We start from the raw sequence: 21,232 nt of genomic DNA, 5'->3' as shown, positions 1-21,232 counted from the left end.
ATGACTCTATTTCTGTTTTGTAAATAAGTTGAGGGGATTTTTAAAACTGCATCATCTTCCATCTCCCAGACTTCCCTTATCTCCATCTCACTTTCCACACACTTTTCCAGAGTTGAGAGGCTCATATGCTGAGGCTATAACTCCCAGGACAGCCTTAGCACCTATGGAAATAAATGAAGACCATCCAAAAGAGAACAAATGAAGATTATTTATTCCCAACTCGCCATAGCCAGGGAGTTAGCCACCATCCCTTGCCTTTGGCAGAGACACCAAGGCAAGGAGGGCGGTGAGACAGCTTTATAGTGGCATAAAGAGAAGGCTTCAGGTATACCCTGATTGAGGTTGTTTGCATGGGAAGCTGGAGGTGGGCTACTTAGAAGCAGAGCATCCTATATGATTGGTCAGGGACCTTGTTTGGCTTTCTTTCATCAGTCCTAAATTGGAAGGGAGGGAATAGAGAATCTAGTAGTTGTTGACCAAATCCCGTTGGTTTCCAGTTGATTGATACTATGGTTTGGCTTCCAGGCTGGTGGCTACAGAGCTTGTGGGTCAGAATTCTGTTGTTGAATATGCTCTGGCCATTGTTGGTTTGCATATCTAGTCTCACATCCCTCATTATCTGTCTACTGGCAAGGTTGGGTGAAATTAATGAGACCTAGATTAAACAGCAAAAACACACAGGGAGATGTTTCAGAGGAAACTAACTGGGTGGAAATGGAACCTATCCAACTGTCTTTTTGGAGAGGATGAGGGTGGTGCTGTCTCGGACACCGTAGCAACTCAAACTGCACTCGTCCTGCAGGACTTGGCCTTGGAACTCTAGCTGTTGCTTCTTTCTGAGTAGCCCCTCCCTCACTTCAATCTGACGCTTCAGGTCAAGGACTAAGCTGCTGCAGTAAATGGCATAGGCGTGGCTCCCACCGCTGTGATTCTTCACGAAGATCTGCATCTGGGGAGGGAAGGTCTGCAGCAGAGAGACTTGAGTGTCAGAGAAGATACTGTAATCTGCCAAGGAGGAGCTGTTCCTGAGGACCTGTCGCTCCCCACCAGGCTCCTGGAAGGACAGACGCTGTGGGGCCGAGGACTCCAGCTTACGCTGGATCTTCTCTTTAAGCTCCTGTATGGACTCATAAGGGTTCACCTGGATGATGAAATCCACATGACCCCACTGTTCCACTGTCACCTTGACGTCTCGTGCAAACTGGAAGGGAGAGGAGAGAGAAGGGTTAAGTCCACCTTCCGGTGTCTCAGGACAAATGTGCCCTTCAGGGATTTCCCTGGTGGTCCAGTGGTTAAGACTTCATCTTCCAGCACAGGAAGTGTGGATTTGATCCCTGGTTGGGAAACTAAGATCCCACATGCCTCAGTGACAGAAAAACTGAAAACATAAAACAGAAACAACAGTTGTAACGAATTCAATAAAGACTAAAAAAGTAGTCCACATTAAAAAAAAAATCTTAAAAAAAAATTCTATTGTGTGGACGTTAAAAAAAAAAACGTGCCTTTCACCTGTCCTTGTTTTCACAACAGCAGCAGCTGCAAACATTTTGTTTGGTTGCTAAGTCATGTCCGACTCTTTGCGACCCCATGGATTGAAGCCCACCAGGCTCCTCCGTCCATGGGATTTTCCAGGCAAGAATACTGGAGTAGGTTGTCATTTCATTCTCCAGGGGATCTTCTGGACCCAGGGATTGAACCCAAGTCTCTTGCATTGGCGGGTGAATTCTTTACTGCTGAGCCACCAGGGAAGCCCATTGAGGGGGTACTTCCCTTCCAGGGCCTGGACTGGGTGCCATTCATACTTTCCTTAATGCATTCTATTCTCACAGCAGCCCTATGAGGTTGATTCTGTGATTAGCCCATTTTACAGATGAGGAAATCGTGGTTGAGCAGGATGACGTCATTTATCAACTATCACAAAAGTAGTGAAGAGCAGAGCAGTTATTTGAACTGAGGTCAGTCAGACTCCCAGGTCTGTTTTTCACCATCGGAGGCCACACTCAAGGGCCTGGGAGCCCCAGATGGTTGAAGAGCAACATATGCAAGGCGCTGGGAGAGGGGACTGCTGTGTAGACCTCCAGCTGATCCTTTCAAGAAGGGATATAGGTTCAGCACTGCCAAGTCTTCTGGTTTTTCAAGATAAAAATCTTTGCATGATTTAATTTTTTTTATTTTTAAAGATTATTTTATATTTTGGCTGTGATGGATCTTTATTGCTGCTTGCAGACTTTCTCTAGTTGCAGTGAGCGGGGACTACTCTTCATTGCCATATGCAGACGTCTCATTCTGGGGGCTTCTCTTGTTGTGGAGCACAGGCTCTAGGCACAGGCTTCAACATTTGCAGCACTGGGGCTCAATATTTGCAGCTCACAGGCTCTAGAGTGCTGGCTCAGTAGTTGTAGCACATGGGCTTAGGTGCTCCATGGCATGTGGGATCTTCCGGGACCAGGGATCAAACCAATATTCTTTGCATTGCAAGGTGAATTCTTAACCATTGGACCACCAGGGAAACCCCATGATAGCTTTTTATAATCAGGAAGAATCCAAAGGCACATACTTTTCAGCCCATTGGTGGCCCTTTTACAGCTGGTGGGCCCCCAGTTTGTAGTCTCTGCTCCTCATTAGGGAGACTTGATTCTGCTTCTGCTTTCTGCTATAAGTACCTCAGTCTTTTGCACACAACGTTAGTCCTTTGCCCCTTACCCCCTACCCTGACCCTCTACCTGGATAGAGGGTACCCTCTACCCTTTTTTTCTGAATGCCTACATCCTCCCCTGGCTTTTAGGGCCCACCTCAAGCCCTAACTTCTTCAAGAAACCTTCTTTGGTGACTTGAGTGACATTTATTTTCCGATTCCACGGCCCCCAAAAGATCTGGGTATGAATTCTGACTCTGTTGCTTCTTAGCAGTGTGACTTTGGTTAATTAACGCTACCTCTCTAAGCCTCAGTTTTCTCATCTGTAAAATGGGGATAATAATGCTAACGATGATAATAAAAATAACTTGACCTTTCTGCGTTACAGACTTGTCCCTGAACAAGTGCTTTGCCAGCCGTAAAGCACGATGCCAATAAAATAGATTCCTTTGCTCTTTACCTGCACCATGGGTTTGGCATTTCTTGTTTTCTGAGCAGTTTCTCTGGTAATTCCATTTCTCAGTTTTGTGCAAGTTTGTCTCATGGACTTGCTTTCTAAGCAAAATCTTTCTAGTAAAATTTCTTAAGGGTAGGGGCTGTGTCTTATTTCTGTGCTGGTGTTGCCCCTGGTCACCCCCCATCAGCCCCAAGCCTGGTACTGGCACAAAACAGCTGATTAGGGACTTCCCTGGTGATACACCGGACGGGGATCCGCTTGTCAGTGAAGGGGACACAGCTCTGATCCCTGGTCCTGGAGGATTCTATGTGCCTTGGAACAACTGAAGCTCATGCGCCACAACTACTGAAACCGGTGCACTGTACAGCCGGTGCTCTGCAACAAACAATAGCACCCCCACGCCACAACTACATCAACGAAGACCTAGGGCAACCGAAAAAATAAAAATAAATACATTACATATAAAGGAAACCAACCAGCTGATTAAATTGACTTGCCTGGACTCAGCTTATGCGAAGAATGATTGAGCCCAAAGAGTCCCAATGACTCTTCGGTGAATTATGAGAAGAGGAAAAAACAGGAAAACAAGAATTTGAAGATAAGGAATCTGAAGCTCAGAGAGCTGAATAATTTCCCCAAATTCACAGAGCTGGTGAGTGGTGTAGCCAGGCCCTAAAGTGATGCTTAAGCCATATTGGCTCCCTCAACACAGAAGTAAATAAGTGAATTGTTGTTGTTTAGTCTCCAAGTCCTGTGGGACTCTTTTGCAACCCCATGGACTGTAACCCACCAGACTTCTCTGTCCATGGGATTTCCCAGACAAGAATACTGGAGTGGGTTGCCATTTCCTTCTCCAGGGCATCTTGTGGGCCCAGGGATCAAACCCATGTCTCCTGCACTAGCAAGTGGATTCTTTTCCACTGAGCCACCAGTATCTCATTCCGAACTTCTAGCCTCTGGCAGCCAAAGAGGAGACATTACCTTCAGTTTCCAGTTGGGGATGTCATAGCAACAGTACTGTTTCAGGCAACAGCGGGCACTCTGAGCCACTATATCCCATCTGTAGCCTGTCGCCACATTGTAGGTGGGGTCAGCCGGATCCAAGATGACAGGCCTGCAACACAGAGAGAGGGAGCCCAGGTTCTTTCTTGCTTGGAAGCCTGAAAGCCAGAAAGAAATCTTCTTGGCAATCATCTGAGCATCTGCTATGTTCAGAGCCCAGGGTCATCAGTCCAAGAGGGTCCACAAATATTGCCAGGAGTAACAGAATGACGAGGGCTTCCCAGGTGGCTCAGTGATAAGGAATCTGCCTGCCAATGCAGGAGACTCAGCAGACCTGGATTCGATCTCTGGGTCAGGAAGATCCCCTGGAGGAGGAAATGGCAGCCCACTCCAACATTCTTACCTGGGAAATCAGCTGGACAGAGGAGCCTAGGGGGCTACAGTCTGTGGGGTCACAGACAGTCAGACTCGCCTGAGCGACTGAGCAGCCGCAGCAACAGAATGAAGAGGATTCTGTTTCTAAGAATTCCTCAGGACTTCCCTGGTGGTCCAGTGGCTAAGACTGCACTCTCAGTGCAGGGGGCCTGGGTTCGATCCTCAGCCAGGGAACTAGATCTTGCATGCTGCAGGTAAAGATCCCGCAGGTAGCAACTACGATCAAAGATCCTGACTAAATGCCACAACTAGGCCTCAGTGTGGTCAAAATAAATAAATAAATACTTAAAGTAAATTTCTCTTGGGGAGAGTGTTTTAGGTGTTTGTAAGGAATCTTTGAGGTATACAGAGGTTGAGACCCCCAAAGCCATGATGGAACAAGAATAGCGGTCCCTCAGGCAGACCACACCAGCGTGTGGGCCTCTTAACTTCAGAGCTTTCACTTTGCTGAACAGGCTACATAAATGAGTTCAAACCTAGAGCTTCTGAATTGCTCTGGACGATAACAGTACCGCTGGTACCATTTACTGATGTTTCCTGAGGCATGGGGTCAATCTTAAGTAACCTATTTTAATCCCTGCAACAATTCTCTAAGGTATGATGATGATGGTGGTGGTGATGATGATGATGATAATTTCTCCCCACTTTACAGATGAGAAAACTAAGGCACAGACCTCCCTAGGTTCTCCCAACCTGAAGATGGGATTCTGATCCATATCCTCTGCCTCAACAGAGGGGAGGTTGAGCTCCCTCCAAGCGTCTCTCCTCTAGGTAACTGTTGAATAGATATTTTAAAGAATATTGGCTTGAAGGGGTCTAATAAATGACTGGGGTTGCATGGGGTGACCACAGGTCTTGGATATCAAGCCCATGATGAAGACCTGGCCCGTGTGTGGTTTTCTGTTTTTGTTTTATTTGGCTGAACTGGGTCTTAGTTGTGGTGTGCCAGGTCTTCATTGCGGCGCGTAGGATCTTGGCTGCGGTACACGGGATCTTTTTAGTTGTGACTTGTGGGATCTAGTTCCCTGACCAGGGATCAAACCCAGGCTCCCTGCATTGGGAGCATGGAGCATTAACTACTGGACCACCAGGGAAGTCCCAAGACCTGGCCCTTGTATTCCAGGAGCTTTTGACTTAGGCAGGAGCTGAGACTTTGTCTAAGTGACAGAATGTGTTAGCAGGCTAGTGACATGAACTGGACACTTTAAGCTCCATGCTTTCAACCCGGCATCCCTGGCTCCCTGAAATGGTCCCGCCTGACGGAGTCAGGGAGCAGTGCCACTCTGTCCTGTGGATTCGACTCACCTGATCCAAGTGCCCGACCAGGTGAGCTGGCATGTAGAGCCTCTGCCTAGTAATCAAATTAGTTCCCTCTGGAGTTTGGACCAGAAGTGATGGATGCTCCTCATCACCTTGGAGTAAGAGGGGAGCAGGGCAGGTATGGAGACAGAAACAGAGGCAGTGAGAGGGGAGGGAGCACACGGGCCGTAAGAGGGAATGACAGAGAAGGGGAGTCTGTACTAGTTTGCCTCAGGTCCTAATGGTTTTCCCAGGTCAATATTCTAAGCATCAATACAATAAATTGTCTTTTCATAAGGAGACCTGGTTACTCTTTCTTGTTAAAAAAAAAAAAAAAGACCTGACACTCTCATGAGGGAACAATAAATATTCTTACGATATTGCTTACAATGACCTAAAGCTTCTAGTATAAAGAGTTGTCTCAGGTTGGGTTCTCCCAGAAGCAGAACCTAAGATGAGGATTTGAGTGCAAGTCATTTATTTGGAAGGAGGTGCCAGGAAGCACCACAGAGCAAGTGGGAAAGTGAGACAGGGATGGGAAGGATGCCAATAAAGGATATGTATCAAGGTGATTACCTCTGTGAGCAGCTGGGGGTTGGACTCTGAGAACTTGTAGAACACATGACCCAGAGAGAGTCCCTCCATCTGAGATGGGAGGGAGCTGAGGTATTCATACACCAGCCTCCACCAGTCACTAAGGGAAGCTGAAAACCCACAGGCAAAGGGACACAGGTGCTGACAGTTGGAGGTTGAACCAACTTTCCCTGAAATGATAAAGGCCCAGGGGATACGAATGGGTATAAGCAGCATGTATTACAATACTGAACATTTAGCTGGCATCTATCATAGGATAGATACAGTGGCCCTTTACGTATATTTTCTCTGACTATTCTAAGAGTCCTGCATGGCTGGTGGCAATTACTCCTGTTTTGGGCTTCCCTGGCAGCTCATCAGGAGAGAATCTGCCTGCCAATGGTGGAGATGGGTTCGATCCTGGTATGGGAAGATCTGCTGGGAAGGAAATGGCAAAACACTCCTGTATTCTTGCCTTGGAAATCTAATGGACAGAGGAGCCTGGTGAGCTATAGTTCATGGGGTCACGGAAGAGTTGGACAACAACAACAATTCCTGTTTTCAGATGAGGAATGACGGCTCACAGAGATGAGAAGATAGCAGAGCTGGGATTTAACTTGGGTCTCCATGGTTCTTTTTAGTTTCTCATGCTGGGAAAAAGCACTGAAATTGTCTTCTGAGGGCAAGAGGATTAACATAGAGTGGAGTGATAGCTCGAGGAATAAGGAAAAGGCTTATAGCCCCTAAGGCCCTGGCGATTTGAAGGGCAATCAGCTCGAGATGTCAACTGTGTCAGGGTGAGATATCCGCTTTTCTACTTAATAAAGTCCACCCAGGCTTCCCTGGTGGTCCAGTGGTTAAGAATCCGCCTCTCAATGCAGGGGACACAGGGTCGATCCCTGGTCCAGGAAAATTCTACATGCAATGAAGCCCACAGTAGCCACAACTACTAAAGCCTGTGCACCCTAGAGCCAGTACTCCGCAACTAAGAGAAGCCACTGCAGTGAGAAGCCTTCGAACCACAGCTAGAGGGTAGTCCCCACTCGCTGCAAGTAGGAAAAGCCCATGTGCAACAAAACTTGCCACAGCCAAACAGTAAAATAAATAAATCTTTAAATATGTATATTATATATAGTGATTTTATATATAAAATAAAGCCCACCCAGGAAACTCAATACCACCTTCCCCTTAATTCTCTTTCTCTGAGATGTGGATGGTGTTCGGCAATCCAGTACCTCTTTTCTTTGAGCTGGTTTCTGACAAAGTCCTCAATGATCGGGTTCTGCAACGTGTAGTACTTGGTCCAGTAGATGCAGAGGCGCTGATACTCTATGAGCAGCTGCAGCACTGTGACCAGGCCTTTGTCCAACCTGAAACGCTCGCTCTCCTTAGTACCCGTTTCCCAGGCATAGATGGTCAGTAGCTCAAGGGCATACATTGGGGGCAGCTCTGCCCTAGGGCACTGGGCTTTCACATACTGTTGAAAGACACGGGAAGAGAGAGGGAGAGTGACCCCAGGATTCCTTAGAAGGATGACATTGGACCCGAAACTGAAAAAAATCCAAGTTCTTGTCCCAGTTTTGCTATCTACCAGCTGCATATTCTTGGCCAAGTCACTTTTCCTCTCTGGCCTTAACTGGGTTTCCCCATCTTAAAATTAAGCAACTGGGTGAGTCCAGTGGGTTTCAAACTGTACTTGACATAACTTCCAGAATGGAATGATGAAGAAGTATCCCAAGGAGTGAGCAAGGACTTTCCTGGTGGTCCAGTGGCTGAGATGCCATGCTCCCAGGTTCCATCCCTGGTCAGGAAACCTAGATCCCACAAGCCACAACTAGAGATCATGCCACAGTGAAGGCAGAAGATCCCGCATGCTGCAACTAAGACCTGGTGCGACCAAACAAATAAATACTTAAAAGACAAAAAAGGCAGTCAGCAGATTGGGCTCTGTCACCAGCACCCCAACCAAAATAACTCTATTTTAATCTATCTGGGCTTCCGGGAGATTTCTTTTAAAGAAAAATCTTAGCTAAAGAGAAAAAAAATGTGTTTGTCTATGTGTTGGGGGACTATGTTATTGGTGCTGTTTAGTTGCTAAGTTGGGTCTGACTCTTTTCGACCCCGTGGACTGTAGCCTGCCAGGCTCCTCTAGGACTAGATAATAGCTGAGAATCTGTAGTGAACGTTGGGGTTGCTTCTCTAACAGGCGTGTCTTTCTTCCCCATTGTTTAGTGGCCATGCTGTTTGGATGTGATTGACCTAATCCTCATCTCCAGGGTTGGCCCTGACTGGACAGGATCACTAGGATAAAGCTATTCCCCCTTGCCAAGTAGTTGGTTCAAGAGATGCCTTGTGATCTAAGCTGGCTCAATTTGAGTCAAATCTAGTCCTTTTGTTCTGTGGTTGAGAGAAGAGAAGTCTAAGTGAATGTGAGGGCAGGAACAAATGTGGCCATTTTGCCACCATGAGGGAAACCAGCTTGGGGACCAAGTTGACATATAATATTGAGACAAGCTGCTCCAGGTGGCGCTAGTGGTAAAGAACCTGCCTCCCAATGCAGGAGACATAAGAGATGCTGGTCCCATCCCTCAGCTGGGAAGATCCCCCGGAGGAGGAAATGGCAACCCACTCTAGTATTCTTGCTTGGATAATCCCATGGACAGAGGAGCCTAGTGGGCTACAGTCCATGGGGTTGCAAAGACTCAGATATGACTGAAGCAACTTAGCACACACGCACACACAAGAGAATTGCAGAGAAACAGAGCTGCAGCCTTCACCAAACAGTGCCTGAAGCTCTTTCCACTGTTGTAGGTTTTCACACATGAGCTGATAATTCTCTTTATTGGTTAAGCCAGTTAGAGTTGGTTTTTCTGTTATTCAGAGTTAAAAAACAAAATGAAAAAAATTAGTCAATTACCCAGGTTAATGTTCTATTTTTGAGGGCTGTATGGGTGGGGGGCGGGGGGGGGGGAGCTTTCTTTCTTTATCTCCTACCCTCAATATTGGAGAAGGAAATGGCAACCCACTGCAGTATTCTTGCCTGGAAAATCCCATGGATGGAGGAGCCTGGTAAGCAACAGTCCATGGGGTCGCAGAGTCAGACATGACTGAGCAACTTCACTCACTCACTTACCCTCAGTATATGGCTATACATAGTGCAAACTTAAATGATATATTATTCCAACTGACATCTCAAAAATTTTTTTTAAAAATGACTTTGTGCATGAGCATGCACAAACTTGGACATCTCTGAGATCAGTGATATTCTTACAGTTAAGACTTGGTGAAATCAAATAAAACCCAGAGAATCTAACTTACACATTCCTTGGCCCCAGTGAATGAATGGGTAAGCATCAAAAAATACTTTTGAATCATGATAGTAAATGACAACTCCTTGGATGTTACAAAGTCTCTAGATAAAAATGAACTAACAACCCTTTTAGCATCACAGGACTCTAGTTCTGTTTAATGTATAATAAGAACTTTGTGTCCTTGATCCACACGTCTTGTAACACTTGGTTAAATAAAAATTCTCAAATAAAAGAAAACATCAAATGAATAATACTGAGTCAAGAAGTTTTCAAAAAACCATATGCAGCCAACATCTTGTCTTAGAGGCAGAATCTTTTCGGTTGTTTGTTTTTAGGCTGTGTAGGGGCCGTGGTTCCTTGACCAGGGATGGAACCCAATATCCCTGCAGTGGAAACGTGGAGTCTTAACCACAGGACCGCTGGAGAAGTCCCTTACAGGCAGAGACTTGTACAGAGAAAGGGCTATGGAAGTAAAGCTGGTATGTTTTTCTGTGGACATTGCCAATAAATGTGCATGTCACATTCAGGAAGAAAACACTTTGTAAACTTAGTCAAACAAACAAAACAAACAGTTCATTCTTTTGAGTTCTAGCTCTTCAAATCCACAAAACTTTGGATCATTTCCTGTTTAAGTGACTGACTGGCCAAAAAAAACAATTTCATTCTTGACTTTGGTGTTGCTGATATCTGAAGATACATCACAACCTTTGTTGAGGTGATAACTATGTAAGAAAACACTATTTTTCCACCATAAACGTACTAACTATAAACAAACTTTCATAGTATCTTGATTTTTAATCTCTAAATACTATTTTTTTCTTTTTTGGTTAAACCGGTCTTTCTAAACTCTGACTCTTAACCAATGTTTTAAAAATAAGACATCATTTTTTTTCTTTCTTTCTCATTTTTTGTTTGCTTCTGAGTCTTCCTTTCATAAGCTGAGATGACTCTGCTCATCTGGGTATTTGGAAATACGCTTGGTACCATGCAGACATCCTATGTGAAATCTAAACAGTAGTCATAAAATCTAAACACTTGTCATAAAATAGGTAACTAACTAAATTCTCTCCTTCCGCACGGCCACTGCTGCTCCTCACAGTTTCCCCCTGCTGATAAGTCTGGTTCCTGCCTTTTCTTCCCCTCTCTCCCCCATCTTCTGTTCTTGCCCCCATCAGGCAGCCTCCTCACCTCCAGGTACCAGTGTTTTACCAGCCGCAGGAGGCTCTTCAGCTTGGTTGGCTTGTATTTCACGAAGTTTCTCTGCAGCTCGCTGAAGGATGGGGAGAAATGTCCAAGAATAGGACAGGCCTCAATCAGTCTCACATAGACCTCTGGGGAGGGCTGAAAGTTGGGAACAGAAGATCCTGAGGAGGCAAAGGGGAGACAGTGAGGGCTTAGAAAACCCCAGTTGCTAACAAGTCCTCAAGGCTTTTTGTTGTTTAGTCATTAAGTCATGTCTGACTCCTTGTGACGCCATAGACTGTAGTCCTCCAGGCTCCTCTGTCCATGGAATTTCCCAGGCAAGATTACTGGAGTGGATTGCCATTTCCTCCTCCAGGGGATCTTCCTGATCCCAGGGGTCTAATTCGTGTCTCCTCTATTGGCAGGCGGATTCTTTACCGCTGAGCCAGTGGGGAAGCTCTCAGGGGAAGAGACTGCTAATTCATTTGAGTATCTCTCCAGGGAAGCCTGGAACTACATAGCCTGAGAGACTAAAGGTTTGCCTTCCTGACTGTCCTTCTGGAGTATGAAAAGTGAGTTTTGCAGAAACAAACTCACAGATATAGAGAACAGACCTGTGGTTGCCAAAGGGGGAGACAGGTGGGGTAGGGATAGATTGGAAATTTGGGTTTCGCTGATGCAAACTATTATGTATAGCATGGGGAAACAACCACCCCCAGGGTAAGTGTTCCAGAGTCACCCCGGGGGTTGCTCTAATGCTTTCCCTTCCTTGACTCTCCCTTCCTCTCCAATCTTATATTTATCTGCGTGATTCTTTGATAAATCTGTTTGCCCCATTGAACCACAAGGATAGCCAGAGCTGAGTCAGTCCCAGGCATTTCAGTCGCCCAGCACCCAGCACAGGATGTGGGTTGAATGGGTGCATGCAGGTGTCTGCACGTGGCCACAGAGCTGAGGGGAGGGAGCTGTGGGTCCTCCCCCTGGGGAGGGCAGGCGTGTGAGTCAGGTGGACCTACCCTTACTCAGGACTCTGTAGGCCGGCACGATGGTGACAGTGACTTGCTCTTCCACCTCCCAGGTCCGAAGGGTGAAGGCGACAGCAGAGATGACTCCGTGGACCAGCCTCAGGTTCTGGGGCTGGAGGTGTAGCAGATCTGGGCAATCCATGAGCTTTTTATAGAGCATGCTCAGAACATGCTCGTGGTGGTTGTAGTTGCTGGCTTCCTTCTGGAAGCTGCTAAAACCGCTCAGGAACATCACCAGCTCCACCTCCACGAGGTTCCTGAGCGCTGTGCCATTCCCGAAGGAGCCCACCTGAGGAACACAGAGTCCCATCACCCCAGGGCCACTTCTGGGACCAGGGAATCCCTGGGGCTCTTTCAGGGATGATCCTGTTCGTCGCTACCCGCCTCACCGATGAGTGGGGAGTACCAGATCACCCCTTTACAGGGGAGGAAAGTGGAGAGGTCAAGACGGCAAGCTGCTCACCCAGGGTCACACAGTGGATGTGTCAAATCCAGGCAGCCGGACTCCACAACCCACGTTTCTTATTTACTCTGCTGCCTTGCTTCCGAGACTCAGCCTTGTCAGCAGAGTGATCCCCACTCCAAGGAAACCATCATCCTCTATAGGGTGGCAGTTGGAGGGTTCTGGTGGGTGTGAGGGGCAAGTCTGAATAATTTTGTGCTCTGTGTGTGTACGCAAAGTCACTTCAGTTGTGTCTGACCCTTTGTGACCCTGTGGACTGTATAACCCGCCCGGCTTCTCTGTCCATGGGATTCTCCAGGCAAGAATACTGGAGTGGGTTGCCATGCCCTCCTCCAGGGGATCAACCTGTGTCTCTTACCATCTCCTGCACTGGCATAATTTTATGTCATTAAAAAAAGGGTGTGGAGACCTAGGGACTTCCCAGTTGGTGCTAGTAGTAAAGAATCTGGCTGCCAATGCAGGAGACATGGGTTCCATCCCTGAGTCAGGAAGATTCCCTGGAGAAGGGAATGGCATCCCACTCCTGTATTCTTGCCTGGAGAATCCTATAGACAGGGGAGCCTGGTGGTCTCCGGTCCATAGTGCCAAGAAGAATCGGACACGACAGAAATGACTTAGCACACATGTGTGCCCTTGGTGATCTAGCTGGGTGGGATGAAAGGGATGGGAGGGAGGTTCAGGATGGAGGGGATATGTATCTACATACGGCTGACTCACTCTGTTGTACAGCAGAAACTAACATAACACTGTAAAGCAACTATACCTCTGCAAAAAAAAAAAAAATGGTTTTGAATAAAAAGGGGGCACAGGATTTCTTGGTGGATAAAAGCCATGGGCTGGGGAATGGGGCAGCCTGATCTTGGCCTCTCCTCTCGCCCTTGTGCCTCAGCGGTGCGATCTTCTGAACCCTGTCCCTCATCAGTCATCTCAGAGTAACGATAGCACGTGAATCACTGGGTTATTGGGAGGATTCGGTAAGACTGTGTGTCAAGGGCTTGCCGTGGTGCCGATTACACAGAAAGTTAGCCATATAGCTCTCTTCCTTCTCTTTCTCGAGTTGACTTAGATCACCTCTTCTGCCTGAGCTTCAGCTTCCCCATCTGAACTGAAGGAGACTGAGCTGGATGATTTGAAGGGGTCTTTTTGATGTTCCAAGATCCTGGACTTGCTCTCCAGTCCTGCTGCCTCTGGTGTATACAAGGCCCCCAACTCTTTGGCCTTCTCTCTTTCTCACTCGAGAGGTGGAATTGCCACAGAGGTGTCAGACCTCAGGTGGGTTACCTCTGCTTGTGGGTGGAGTCATTGAACATTGACTATGACCCAGCTGCCACCAGCTGGGCCCTCACTGTGTCCTCACCAGCACCACTGAAAGCCTTTTATACACACAGCCTTTTAATCCTCACTCTCACTAATTGAGGCGGCGTGTGTCAGTCTCTCAGTTGTGTCCGAGTCTTTGTGACCCCATGTACTGTTGCCTGCCAGGTTCCTCTGTCCATGGGCCTTTTCAGGCAAGAATACTGGAGCGGGTTGCCATTTTCCATCCCCAGGGGATCGTCTCAACCCAGGGATCAAACCCACGTCTCCTGCGTCTCCTGCATTGCAGGTGGAGTCTTTACCTGCTGAGCCATCAGGGAAGCGCCCAGTTGAGGTGGAGGGACTAGGGTAATTATCCCCATTGTACAGAAGAAAAACAGGAGGCAGTTGGGGGTTAATTGATTTGCCATGGACTCATAGCCAGGAGCCATGGTTGCAGTCAGACAGAGGGTCAGAACACAGGGTGTGGTTCTTCTGCCTCTTTATTTCCAGTGAACCAAGTCTAGGTGCCAGGCCCTACTTCTGTGGAAGAGAAGTCTGCCATCTTTATTTTCCTCTTCCTTTTTTTTTTTTTTTTGGCCTCGCCATGTGGCTTGCAGGATTTTAGTTCCCCATCCAGGAATCCAGGAATCAAACTCACATTCCTTGCATTGGAAGCGTGGGAATCTTAACCACTGGACCTCCAGGGAAGTCCGCCTCTTCCTTTTCCATTTTTCTTTCTCCACCTGCCTTCAGAGTCAGCATTTCTGCCCCATGTGAGAGCATTGGGGATGGCACTCTGTGTGCCGATGAAAGCCACAACCCCCTCTGAAGGCTGTGCCCTTCTTACCTTTCCCAGTGGGAAGATACAGGCAGAGAGGGAAGAGCATTCTAGAACAGGCTGAATGACTTGCTTCAGTCCAAACATATTCCAACCCAAGGGTAAGCATTCGCTCATATGGATCAGCACAGCTCACCAGATTTTCACTGGAGGGAAGAGGGTTTAAAGCCCAAATAAAGTGCTAATTTCTCAATGGCCATTGCTCTTTGGGTGTCTCTATTATTTATTAGTTTCAAGATTGGAGAAGATTGCAGGCAGGATTTGAGGGCTGGGTTAATACCACTTCCTGCCATCAAAACTCATGTTTGAGACATCCTTCCGTCCCACTCACTTGCCCTATGCCATCTGCATTATTCTCAGAGTTGGTGGGGTGGGGTGGGTTTGGTCTGGGAGGATCTGCGTGAGTCATACTGGTGCTCCAGGCCCAGAAGGAACCTCAAGCAAAAGTTAACAGTGCTTTTGTTTTTGAACATTGACTAATCATTTAGCCTGCACCACTCTATTTGGTTGATGAGGGACAGATGATGATGATGGTGTGGGTGTGTGCTCAGTCGCTCAGTTGTGTCCAACTCCTTGCGACTGCATGGACTATAGCCCACCAGGTTCCTCTGTCCATGGAGATTCTCCAGGCAAGAATACTGGAGTGGGGGCTTTCCCTGATGGCTCAGTGGTAAAGCAACCATCTGCTAACGCAGGAGACACAGGTTCAATTCCTGGTCCAGGAAGATCCCATACGCCACAGAGCAACTAACCCCATGTGCCACAGCTATTGAGCCTGTGCTCTAGAGCCCGGGAGCTGCAGCTACCGAGCCCTTGTCCACAACTACTGAAGCTGGTGTGCCCTGGAGCCCGTGCTCTGCAATAAGAGATGACAGCTCAATGAGAAAACTGCATTGCAATGGAAAGTAGCCCCTGATCTCCACAACCAGAGAAAAGCCCCTGCAGCAATGAAGACCCAGAGCACAGCCAAAAATAAATAAATGAAATTATTTTTTAAAAAACCCAATACTGGAGTGGGTTGCCATTTCCTCCTCCAGGGGATCTTCCTGACCCAGAGATGGAATAAGAGTCTTCTGTATTGGCAGGCGGATTCTTTACCACTGAGCCTCCTGGGAACCCCTGCCCCCACCCCCGCTGTGATGCCGGTGAGGTCATCCCGATTACACGTGAGAAGAGTGAGGCTGAGGGCTTGAGAGACAAGATGGTGACTCTAAGGTCACCCAGCTAATGAGGGAAGAAGCCAAGAGTCAAACCCACATCTCGTGTCAAAATGTATGGTTTCTCACTTCTAAATCACATGGCTTCAGGCTCTGGGTGCTGGGGATGAGAGTAGAAAAGTAACATGGACTTTCGGCTTCTAAATCCTTCCCTGAAGTGACTGCTCCTAAAGGCAGAGCTAGAGCACTGAGCTTCGAGTCAGGAGTCCTCGTGCCAGCCTTGCCTGTACCACCAGCTTGCTGTGTGAACGTGGAAAGTGTCCCAGCCTCTCTGTGCCTCAGTTCCCTTAGTGTTTACAGGAAGGATTGGCTGAGAGCTGTCTGCCTCCAGGACCTTTCAGGTTGGAAAGCTGAAGCTGGTGGATTGAATTAAGAACAGGTAGGGTTTCCCTAGTTGTCCAGCGGTTGAGAATCTGCCTTGCTTGTAGGGGACACCGGTTTGATCCCTAGTCCGGGAAGATCCCCTCTGCAGTGGGGCAGCTGAGCCCCTGTGCCGCAGCTGCTGAAGCCCGTGTGCCTGGAGCCTGTGCTCTGCGGCCTGACAGGCCCCTGTGGTTGAGAGGTCCACGCAGCGCAACTAGAGAAAGCCCTGGTGCAATAACAAAACCCCCAGTGCAGCCAAAAATAAAATACATCAATTTCAGAATGTGGAGACTTTTACTTGATGAATGTGGGGGCGCAAGCCACCCATACGGGCAGGTAGCTCCCCCAGCAAGCTCCCCTGACGGGTAATGAAACTCACGGGGCCATCTGGAGGGAAGACACAGTTTCAGCATACCCATACAGAGGAAGTGGAGTCACAGGGTTTATTACTGACACAAACAGATAACTAATGAGAACCTGCTGTCCGGCTCAGGGAACTCCACTCAATGCTCTGTGGTGACCTAAGTGTGAAGGAAGTGTGAAACGGAGCGGATCTATGCATATGGACAACTGCGTCCCTCTGCTGGACAGCGGAAACTAACACTGTAAAGCGACTATACTCCAACAAAAATTCATTAAAAATTAATTTTAAAAAAAACTTATGACTTACAGACCCCAGAAGCAAGGGGACTCAGTGAACTGGGGAAAGAGCAGACCTTCTCCCCAGGTCACAATTCAGCAGGATAGAGCAGGGTAGAAAACACCTAGTACTTACAAGGTGATTGGGGCAGAGGTTACTAACTTTTCGCAGGCTTCACTTTGAAGTGGTTATTTTATTTTATTTTTTAATTAAAAAAGTCCATCTTGACTCTATATTAAAAAAAAAACTTTTTTTTTTTTAAATTTTGTTATTTATTTTGGCTGCATTGCATGGCTTGTGGAATTTCTCTGACCAGGAATCAAATCTGTGTCCCCTGCAGTGGAAGTTCAGAGTCTTAACCACCTAACCACCGGTGAAGCCCAATAACTGGTTATTTTAAAAGGTTCCACCAGGAGAAGCAAAGCACAAACTTGCACGGTGCCCAAAATTGATCTAAAGGTCCAGACTCTGGACTTTTGGTGTTAGCAGGATCATCATACTGTAAGGTGCTTAGGCAGCAACTCGGAAAAAGAAAATTGTTTTTTTGTTTTTCCTCATCACACCTCAAAAGTTGTTTTTTCTCATCACACCTTTCTAGTTTTGACCCTCTTGGAGTATTATCCTAGTTAGGACCGGAGGTGACGAGAGGAAGCTGCTGAAAGGGTTTGGGGGAGAAAAAGCTCAGTGGGGGCAGCGTAGAGTGGAGTAAGAATCCCAGCTTCACCACCAGCTGTGTGACCTTCGGTAAGTCCCCTCACCTCCCCCATCTTCCATTTAAAAAAACAAAAAAAAACACTTTTCCATTATCAAAAATTGTAAACATAAAAATAGAAAGAGAAAAGAAAGAACATTTATACCTCCGCCCTGTCAGATTCAACAAGTCTGAACTTCTTGCCATGTTTGCTTCAACTAAGCCACTTTAAAGTAATTTACAGGGACTTCCCTGACTGTCCAGTGGTTAAGACATCGCCTTCCGATGCAGGGCATGCAGGTTCAGTCCCTGGTCAGGAACTAAGTCTTGAGACCAAAAAACCAAAACATAAAACAGAAGCAATATTGTAGCAAATTCAAGACTTTAAAAATGGTCCACATCCAAAAATCTTAAAAAATAATAAAATAAATTACAGACACTGAGGACCATTGTCCGAAAATACTTTAGCATTTGTGTCCAACCAAAGAGAACATTTGCCCCCACAACCACAAAACTATTACACTTCAAAACAAATTACCATATATATACATGTATATATATACACATATAAAATCTAATATTCTGGCCATATTGAAATTTCCCCAATTGTTCCCAAATTATATTCTATGGATGGTCCATTCACACCAAGATTCAACCAGAAGCCTTGCGTTGCATGTCGCCATTATGGATCTTAAGTCACTGAGTTTGCACTGTGTTCATCTGTAAACTGGGAAGATGAGTGCATACCTCAGAGGATGTACAAATTAGAGACAGTACCTGTGAAGGGCTTAGGCAAGTGCATCCAAAATGTGCACTACTATTATTAGCTTCCTTACTCAACTTGCTCTGCTCAAGGCAGCAGTGTGTTGGGATGCTGTGTCTTGAGATGTCAGTAGCATAGACTAGGGATAATGAGGCAAGAGGTCCCTAGCATCCTCAGAGACATGGACCCAAGGGTTGGGTTTGGCCCAGCCCTGCCCGGGAAATGGAGGGGACCGGTCTCACCTGGATCACCTTCAGCACCTTCTGATCCAGCCCATGGTCCCCCTGGAAGTGCTGCTTCCTCAGGAACTTCTGCACGGTCCGCACTGCCTTCACCACGCCTTCTTCCCACTCCTTGATGTTGTGCTGGCACTGAGCCACAAAGGAGTTCAAACTAGAAGCTGGGGTGTTAAACAGCTCCAGGGGTACTGCCATGTCTGTCTTGAGGGTACCACTGGTGGCTAGGCATACAGCTATGCACTGCCTACCTGCTGGCACACTCACCCTTCTTTAAGGACACTCCTCTCCAGTCCCTTGTGGAATAAAAGACCAGAGTGGAGAGGGAACCAGGGGTGTCCAGCTCCTGGGGACCGGAGCTCCTCTTTATTGAGGCTGTGTCCTGCGGCTGGGGCACCCCAGACACTGAGTGATGACGGGAAGGTCAGGTGCCCCCGTAATGGGTGTGGCTTTCAGTCACCCTTCCTGTGGCACGTTTCCTGTCTCAACTGTTAGTTTTCCTTTTATAAGTTGCAGACTCACATTGGCTTGAGGATGGCCCTGGAAGAGGCAACTCCCCCAGTTGGATGGTATCCACCAATCCCACCCCCGTATGTTGTCATCCAAAACAGGCTGACAAAGAGCAGGGACTCGCTCTAGGTTGAGCTGAAGCATGGGAATTCTAGGGTCCCCTGTACAAACTCTGGAATTCCAGTCTGCCCTTTGCCAGACTCTTAACCTCTCTGACCTTTACATAAATAATCCTTAAAATGGGTTTAGGAATAATACCTATCCCACAGGGTGTGTGGATTAAGCCTGAGAACATTTAGAAGAGAAAGTATTAAGTAAATGTACATATTAGACTTCCCTGGCGGTCCAGTGGTCAAGACTCTGTGCTTCCAATGCAGACGGCGTGGGTTTGATCCCTAGCTGGGCAACTAGGAGTCCACATGCCTAGTGGCCAAAAGCAAAAAATAGATGCAAGTATTATTATTCATTTACTATACATCTAGTGAGGCTTCCCAGGTGGCTCAGTGGTAAAGAACCTGCCTGCAAATGCAGGAGACATGGATTCAATCTCTGAGTTGGGAAGATCCCCTAAAGGAGAAAATGGCAACCCACTCCAGTATTCATGCCTGGGAAATTCCATGGATGGAGGAGCCTGGTGGGCTACAGACCATGGGGATCACAAGAGTCAGACACAACTTAGCGACTAAATCATCTTCCATTCCACACATGTGGATAGTGAGGGGTGATGGTATTTGGGAGGTTAGTCTCAAGTAAGGTGGTTAGGGAAGTTCTGAAAAGGAAATATTTGCGCAAAACATGAAGGAGGCAAAGAGTGAGCTGTATATACATTGGAGGAAATAATGGGAGAAAGAGCAGCAAGTACAAAGGTCCTGTGGTAGCAGTGTGCCTGGTGGGTGTGAAGAATAGCAGTGTGATGGAAATGGGATGATCAAGGGGGGAAAGTGGGAGGGGATGAGGCTTGAGTAGTACAGAGCGGGGGGCAAATTGTGTAGGATCTTGAAGACTACTAAGACTCTGGCTTTTACTCTGAATGAAATGGGCTTCCCTGGTGGCTCAGAGGGTAAAGAATCTGCCTGCAATGCAGGAGAGCCAGGTATGATACCTGGGTCAGAAAGATCCCTGGAAAAGGGAATGGCTACCCACTCTAGTATTCTTGTCTCGGAAATCTCATGGACAGAGGAGCCTGGCGGGCCACAGTCCATAGGGTGGCCAAGAGTCGGGCATGCCCAAGCAACTAGCTTTCACATTGAATGAAACGGGGAACCACGGGGGAGTTCCAAACAGAAGAGGGACATGGTTGGACTTTGAACAGAATCACATTGGCTCTTGGTTGGAGGATTAGATCAAAAGCGGAGGGTGGAGAGGCGGCGAGAGCAGAGGCAGGAATTCATTAAGAAGTTACTGCAACAGTCCAAGAGATGTGGTGGCTTGGATCGGAATAGTAGCTGTGAAAGGGAGGGAGAAGTGGTATTATTTATTTTTCTTATGGAAAATTTCAAACATAAACAAAAGTAGAATATAATGAATGTTTACATGTCACCTCCCACTTCAAGAATTATCAAAATGAAAGTGCAGTTGCTCAGTTGTGTCTGACTCTTTGTGACCCTATGGGCTGTAACCCGCCAGGCTCCTCTGTCCATGGGATTTTCCAGGCAAGAATACTGGAGTGGGTTGCCATTTCCTTCTCCAGGAGATCTTCCCAACCCAGGGATCGAACTTGGGTCTCCCACATTGAGGGCAGACTTTACCATCTGAGCCACCAGGGAACCCCTTCAACAATTATCAACCTATAGACAATTTTTTATGTTTATTCATGTCTTCTGCCCATTTGTGTGTGTGTGTGTGTGTGTGTGTGTGTGTGTGTGTGTGTGTATGTGTGTGTGGCCATGTGGCTTGCAGGATCCTAATTCCCCAATTAGGAATAGAACCTCTGCAGTAGAAGCACAGAGTCCTAATTGCTGGGCCTCCAGAGAAGTCCCAATCTAGAGACAATCTTTCTTAAATGATGTCCCCGTCTCCCCTCTTGTATTATTTGAAAGTGAATCCCAGACATCACAGGAGCGTTCCTGGAGGCTCAGTCAGTAAAGAATCTGCCTGCAATGCAAGAGATGCAGGTTCAATCCCTGGATTGGGAAGATTTCTTGGAGAAGGAAATGGCAATCCACTCCAGTATCCTTGCCAGGAAAATCCCATGGACAGAGGAGCTTGGTGGGCCACAGTCCATAAGGTTGCAAAGAGTTGGACACAACTGACTGACTAAGCACACACACACAGCGAAGACATATTTAAAGCCATG

The 21,232-nt window shown here is 47.2% G+C and overlaps 1 protein-coding gene across 2 annotated transcripts; it reads right to left on the bottom strand.

Annotated features, from left to right (window-relative positions):
- Positions 1-194: 194 nt before the first annotated feature.
- Positions 195-18,813, bottom strand: OASL (2'-5'-oligoadenylate synthetase like). Of its 2 annotated transcripts, none has more exons than XM_061141737.1 (6): positions 18,433-18,813; positions 11,911-12,208; positions 10,901-11,076; positions 7,637-7,878; positions 4,074-4,206; positions 195-1,201 (listed from the first exon to the last, which is right to left on the bottom strand). In XM_061141737.1, exons 1-6 carry the CDS (start codon positions 18,622-18,624, stop codon positions 722-724), a joined length of 1,521 nt encoding a protein of 506 aa, XP_060997720.1. In that variant the 5' UTR covers positions 18,625-18,813; the 3' UTR covers positions 195-721. The 2 variants fall into 2 exon arrangements, with proteins under 2 accessions (XP_060997720.1, XP_060997721.1); XM_061141738.1 differs by lacking the exon at positions 195-1,201 and adding an exon at positions 2,768-3,515.
- Between the last annotated feature and the right edge of the window lie 2,419 nt (positions 18,814-21,232).

The sequence above is a fragment of the Dama dama genome, chromosome 5 (assembly GCF_033118175.1).
Source record: "Dama dama isolate Ldn47 chromosome 5, ASM3311817v1, whole genome shotgun sequence".
Lineage (NCBI taxonomy): Eukaryota > Metazoa > Chordata > Mammalia > Artiodactyla > Cervidae > Dama > Dama dama.
The sequence above is the reverse complement of the archived record's forward strand: the minus strand, read 5'-3'. Positions and strand labels throughout refer to the sequence as shown.